Genomic DNA, 7,135 nt, shown 5'->3' on the forward strand with positions numbered 1-7,135 from the left:
AAAGTGCATAACGCCGTTGCGGCTTAGGAACTGATCTTGAAATGATGCTAGTTCACAACTAAGACCCTGCTACTGTAGGAGTAAAAATCTCAGCGATAGTGCTACTTCATGCAAAGTAGTGCTATCAAATATGACACAGACACAGTTTAAGAAAAAATTTACTAATCCATTAGTACTTCTGCCAATGTTGCAACAGATGTGAAAGGCAAACACTATTACAGTTTAGAAAAAACAAGTTTTATACAATTAAAATATTAAACAAATCTCAAAAAAAAAAAAAAAAAATCGGTGGCTGAACCTACAGTACCACCAAAAGCCGAAACACTCGATCTGTTCTGCATTAGTCTTCTCCTTTTCGCTGAATAATAAGCCTGGAATTTCAGATCCAGTATTAGCACCTACAGTACCACCAAAAGCCGAAACACTCGATCTGTTCTGCATTAGTCTTCTCCTTTTCTAAATTCTTTAATTCCTTCTACAATTGGACAACGACACTCAGAACCTAAACCAGGACATCCTTGCTTTGATAAAGGAAAAGGTTACAGGAGAAAAATATTAAGCCAGCTTGGTTTGTAGGAAGTTTACTTTTGCAGGTATTGCTGAGGAGGGTCGATGCATGGGGGATACTAAATAATGCACAGTTCTACTTTTCAATAGTGTGCCAGCAGATAGATTAAGAAACCATCTTACACAACATCTAAGAGTTTGTCAAATCAATGTTTTCCTATAAATTATATATAATAAATCCATAAAGAAACAGTTTTACACTTCACATTAATCAGAGTAGGGTAGGAATTGTTATGTTTATTGGTTCAGCATCCATTTTATTGTACTTACTGTTTTATGAGTGAATAGACCCCCTCTTCTGGTGAGCACTGACAGATGCAATAATAGCACAGATACAGTAGTAGAAAAAACACCAGTATTAAAGTCTGGCTATTCCTCCCCCTTCTAGGAACAACCAAAACATTAAAACAAGTAACACTTTGCCTTCTGGTTTTCCACAAGAATCAACACAGGAAACGTAAAACGCTTGTTGCCTTGAGTCACTTCTTGCCAGGCAGAGGCACTGTGTATCCCCTCACTCCAATCCTGAACTGGAGGGAAGGCCTCATTTCTGGAAAATTCCCAGCTCTGACTTGTAGCTTTCCAAAGCCCGATTGATGAACAGGAGGGTTTAAGAACTACGGAGGAACAGCACTGCACTTACGTGACTAAAACTAGACTTCTGTTGGGCTAAGCGCCCCATTTCTTTCAGAAGAGTACGTAGCTTTACCACTTCTGCTTTTTCTTGAAGAAAGAAAAAAAAAGAAAACCAAAACCTAGAAAGTGATTTCATTGCTTAAAAGTTTGCCACAAAATGGATGCTGACCAGCTAGGTCACCCCATGTGGAGCAGTTTTAGGAAGTTAGTCCTTGTTGTAGATGGCACTGTGGATCTGGCAGCAGAGAAAGGAATGATGCTCTAAAGTAGGAGGTAGGGGAACTTCGATACAGCAAGTCCACTGTTGTGCTATCTGCTAAAAAAGAAGTTTCATATTATTAGAAACTATTACTAAATATAACAAACAAAACCCTACACAAGCCTTTACATAGCTATATTTGTTATCTTAGGAGGTATGTAGCAGAAAAGGTAGGATTACCATGTGCTGTGGTGAGAGTAGCATAACAGAAGCCAACACTCTGGATTTTTTTGTCTAACAGGAAATAAAGACCTTTACTTCTTTGTTTCTTTCTGCAGAACAGGCATAAATATTTCCAATCTTTTTTCTGCACACATTGCCAACAACCTAGACTTAGACTACCATCCCAGGATCTGCAGAGTACCTGAGACAGGGGAGCCAGTTCAAATTTGAGCTTTTCAAAAGCAAAGCTTAATGAAACTTCAATAGTTTCATTTTGGAAACCCAGGGATAGTAATTTTGCAGTTCTATACTGCATGCAATTAGCATGATCCTTTATTTTAGCCTCTCTCTTTCAAATACTCTGAGCACTCTTTTCACTTTGTGACTCTGCCACCCAGTATCGTGAAAACTAAGTGCCTTTCAGCAACTTTTTCCAGTTAAAGCTATCAAAGCTAGAGGTTGCTGGCCACTCTTAACTGAAAGCATAACGAGTAAAGATACTGCAGTGAGAACTAGAACAGCATCCAGCTGAAAAACTGCAATAAAAAGTTTTTGTATGCTAGAATACACTCAGGGACAGAGTCATGCAAAGATTTTTCCACTTAAAATGATTGGGTAGGTTAAGATCTCAAATGCAGTAGCAGAACTCAAGAGTTCCTCTGAATTTACACAGGTGTTGCAGAGACCATGAGAAGTCCTAAGATATGCCACCTATTCCTAGCCAGAGTCATATCCTCTCCCACTACACAGGACAGAAAGACAGTCCACATTTTGTAGAGACCATGTAGGCTGCATTCTTGAACAGATCATCCAGGATAGTGTGCAGGCTCCAAATGACTAGGTTACAGTTGAGGAGATGAATACCTAATAAAGTTCCAGTTCCAGATCAGGCTTACTGGGGTACTCATACTGCTTTCAAAACAGACGTTCACTGACCACAAATATTTGCAATTCATCAAAATATCCAGAACTTCATGATACAAGTCTTTCTTCATTTTAGAAATTTCAGTTGTTTGAACACTGACAGAACTAGCTTTTATGTAATTGCTCAAAACCCACATCACCTATGAAAACATCCTGCAATAATTGCTGTGACATGAGTCATGACAAATGGCTTGTGCCAAATATATGCAGATGCAGTTGATAAAGCACAAACTTATTTCAACAGCAGAACGCAAGTGCCATGCAATACAACAGATTCTCAAGTGCTAAAACCAGATAAGGAAGGATATTTTGAGACAGAATTGGCATCTACAAGCAATGCCAAGTTGACAAGCCAGAGTTGTTTAGAAACAGGTATGCATCGGCAAGATCTTCACCATTTTGCTTCACCAGAACTTCTTGTCATGGTTTGCTCCAGCCTGCAGTAGATTAAGCTGGTTTACATGCAGTGTAAATATGGGTCAATCATAAGTGGACTACCAAAAGAGAAATCCTGGAGACATGTAGCAGAGGCATGTTAGATAAAGCACTGAAAGAATTTAGTAATACTACCAAGTAAGTTACTTGCATTTTCCCTTTAGGCTGTGTAAGATTTGACTCTTAGAATATGTCATATTCCAAGATTCAGCACAGCAGATAAGATATACTGTATAAATACAGTATATCTTATCAAATGTTTCTGAGCAGAAGAGGTTTGGAAGAATCCCACCACTTGGCACATGAAACCAAAGTGTCACCCCAGGCAACAGTAGCTCTCTGTTCAGTCCCTTCTGGAACAGAAAAGCTGCCATTCAACAGTATATAGAAGTGAATCTTCTATATACTTAGAACCAAGAAGGTAAAATGTAATTACTCACATCGATTTGTTCAGGATTCTGAGGCTAATAACATTGACTTCTAGGCAAAATACAAGGGGATCCTTAACATGCTGTGGTTATGACCTTGATTTCACAAGTGCTTGAAACTTGGAAGCTTTTAAAATAGACCCTCGTCTGAGGTACCATGGAAAACATTCAAAAGGAAAAGCTGTATCTTTCACAGCAGTATAGGAAGAGCAGGTGCCAGTACAGCACCATCAACGATTTTTCTTGAATATTACTCTCTCATGCTATTAGTCTGAAAACTGTTTGGAGATCCAAAATAAGCATTTAAATAGTGACCTATTTTAAAGTCGAGATTTAAGAGTTAGTCTTAAGTTTGTCTGCTCGGAACCTTATGACAGAAAAACTTCAAGAGAATAAAAGAAGATTTTTATCTACAGAACAGAGAACGATTTTGGACATAATACAGCACAATACAGGTTTAATGCATATTTACACAATCCAGACCCGAATTTCTCTGAAGGTAAATCTGGTATCATCTGATCTGTATTAACATTCAGTGGTATAATGCCAAGTATTGATACTTCTACTTATTCAGAAAACCTAGCCCACACAAGATACATGTGAACAGCCTTTGATTATATACAGTGGTGGGATAAACATTCTGTCTCAGTATGACAGAATCTACCCCTCTGAGCACAGAAAACAGGTTGAGATTGATCTAGTATACGGTTAACATTGTACCTGAGACTCCACAGTTTTATCTTCCGCTGGTCATACCTCTGTCTTCATAAATGGTAATTTCAATCTGCACAGAAAAGCTGTTAAGAAAACATACTATAAAAAGATTATGAAAATGAAAAAAAAAAGTGGAAAAACATTAAGATATTAGAACCTTGGATCTTTCTGCTTCGTACCTGCTCTTTCAAGGCTAGTTTCAGGCTACAAAGCAAACAGAACAGTACACATAAGAGATGCCCGGTCAGGTCAGATCAGTGGTCTATCCAGCTCAGGACTGTTCTGACAACAAGAACAGAAGATGCTGTGCACGGAGGGTCTGTGAGCCTTGCCACCTTCTGTTAAATTTCAGGAACAGCTATGCACTAGACAAAAGTTAACACTTCTACAGTTCAGCTACTAAGTCACTAACCAAACTGAAAATGCTTTTACTCAAGTTGAATGTTTTTTTTTCCAGGAGGTGTATGCATAGAAAAATGTGGAAAACATATTGAGTATAATGAAGTCGCGTAGGTGACAGCTATAAACTATTTAGAGAAATACACAGATAACCCAACTGCAAGGAATTAGCCTTACCATGCATTTAATTGGCATTCTGTGTTTCAAGTTGCTTTGGTTTCAACATTCTCAAAAAATGATACGTGTTACTCATTCTATCCCTAGATTTGCTATGTGACGTCTTTACAACTGCTAAGGTAATAACTAGATAAAATGCCTGTAGTGTGGTTCAAGAGTTGGAAGAAAAAAAAAAAGATTAAAATAAGCCATGCTAGAACCAAGAGCAAGTGCTAGGCTGGTATCAACTTATAGTGATGTCATATGGCGAAATCTTCAGAACCTGAGCTGAGGGTTGCAAATTAAACAGCCATGTCTTGCTTTCATGTTATCAATTTCTATCCTATCAAGTTGGTCACTTTTTTCCAGTTGGACAAACTGGATTTGTAGAGGTCATCAAAATAGAGGAAGCATCTAAAGTGTTGGAAGTACTCTGTTTATACATATGCATTTTCAAGGAAGTCTCAAAGGACAGATTCCAATACTGCATTTTTATTGTTTTTTGATGTGACAAATCCTAATGTACTAAAATCTGACCAGAGAACAGTACACAATGGAGAGTAACAAGACTAATCACATATTCTGCCGTATCTCAGATCAAGCATGACAAGAGGGTGCCATACTGAGATAAACAGGTAGCACATCATAGATGGACAAACCAGGAGACGGTCTAAGAAACCACAGAAGGATACAACTCTTAGTCCTCTTTCAATGGGGTCTGTCAGAAGGAGGCCCTGAGGAGCATAGATCTTCTCATTCTGTTCCTGAATGAACTTGGCAATTTTCTTTAGAACCTGGTAATAGAACAGCACAGAAGTCACAGTTCCTTAATCAGGTTTCCCTATGTTAGAGTCAGAACCCCAGCAACATCACAGATATAGCAATGTTAGGAGAGCCTAGCACACAGCTAGAGACAGAACTTGCATGATTCCTCTGAAGTACAAGCAATCACTATGTTACTCAAATTGACTAATATAGACAAGTCTGTCTGATGTATATGTGAAATCACTCTGCAGTAAGATCCAGAGTCTATATGTAGTTTGTACGACAATGGTGCAAGTCACAGAAATCCTACCAAGAAATAAGTCTTAGCCTGAAGGTCTATGAGACATACTGCCTTCCAAGTAACAAGGTAAACAAGAGAAGTGCACCTTTTCATAATGCGTTTCCATGCACAAGAAGATGGTATAGGCAGTCAGACAGGCGAGACACCCTTCAAGGTAAGACTGGCCCCCAAGTTTTTCAGCTTCTGCATAGAGGTTATTCAGTGTTCGGACAGTCTCTTCAAACTGCTGCCTATCAATCTGCAAGAGAAGTCAAGTTTAGCTGTCATGCCCTGCACATTTCAGAACTCACCGGTATCGTCAGATATCTGCCTTCATTTATTGCTTATTTGCACTCCCACGCTTTGCAGCGCTGTGTTTAGAGCCAAAGTCTGAAGGACACTTTGAGTTACAGACCTGTATTCTTGGTTAAATATCTGCCAAGTGATTAGACCAAGTCTGAATTCTAACACGATGTGAACACAAAACAAGTAACGTAACTAAACCAATATGCAATTCAACTTGGGGGGGGGGCAGGGAGAAAGCTTAATTCACACAAAAAGAGATCTGCTAAATTAAAAAGAGCAGTTAGGGAGTGGATTGACAGAGCTAAGTCTTAATATCAATAATGTCTTGCTGCTGCTGCAGTGCCGGTCAAACAAGCTCTCAATTAAACAATACAAAATAAGGGGAAGAGAAGAAAAGTGCAGTGAGAAAAAGAAAGAGTTAGCAAAGAGTGTTTGTTTTGCTAACAGTTGAAGATATTACATCTAACAGCATTAAACAAAATGAAAGTACTTGAGACAGTACTTGTGAGGCTACTGAACAGGCTCAGCAGAACTGGCTGGTCTCCACAAGAGAGGACAGTGATAATGCACCACAGTATAACGCACGCTTTATTCTCACCGACATAATGAACACATTCTATTTTACTGCTACAAAAGCCAGCTGCCTTCCCCAGGATTGAAGAAAGCACAAAACAACAGCATTTCATAAACACCGAAGAGAAGCATTTTAAACTATTTTTCACATGGCTTTTCACTGCAAATTAAAAGTATTTTCTTACCACAATCGAGCAGAAATAAATGCCATTTGGACAACAAACAACGCTTTTATGCCAAAAAATAAACAATATCCAAAGCAGAATACGCCTTTAAGCTTTGAAATCATGCCTCTCTCACACTATGCATAGGACTGTAACAAAAAGAGAGGATTAGAAAGCGCCAGCATCCTTAAAGACAGATACGAGACCTTAGCACAGCACCCGTGGGTGCGCCGGAGGGAGAGCTGTTCCCAGGACAGCGACGCGGGGGAGAATCCCGCCTCCCTCCTACACCTAAAAGGACGGCTTTAGATAAAGGAGCGGAGGTTTGTGCAAGAGACCGACCACGTGCTCCGGAAAGACGCAGAAC

The 7,135-nt window shown here is 39.2% G+C and overlaps 1 protein-coding gene across 1 annotated transcript; it reads right to left on the reverse strand.

The window, feature by feature from the left end:
* Nucleotides 1-1,043: 1,043 nt before the first annotated feature.
* On the reverse strand, nucleotides 1,044-5,984 carry GOLGA7 (golgin A7; the record flags this gene model as incomplete). Its single annotated transcript, XM_009574995.1, has 4 exons — nucleotides 1,044-1,519; nucleotides 4,132-4,195; nucleotides 5,373-5,474; nucleotides 5,832-5,984. Coding segments are annotated over 3 exons (303 nt in total), but the record flags the coding sequence as incomplete, so codon positions are not given.
* Nucleotides 5,985-7,135: the final 1,151 nt, after the last annotated feature.

This window comes from Fulmarus glacialis, unplaced genomic scaffold (assembly GCF_000690835.1).
Source record: "Fulmarus glacialis isolate BGI_N327 unplaced genomic scaffold, ASM69083v1 scaffold45853, whole genome shotgun sequence".
In the NCBI taxonomy this organism is placed as follows: domain Eukaryota; kingdom Metazoa; phylum Chordata; class Aves; order Procellariiformes; family Procellariidae; genus Fulmarus; species Fulmarus glacialis.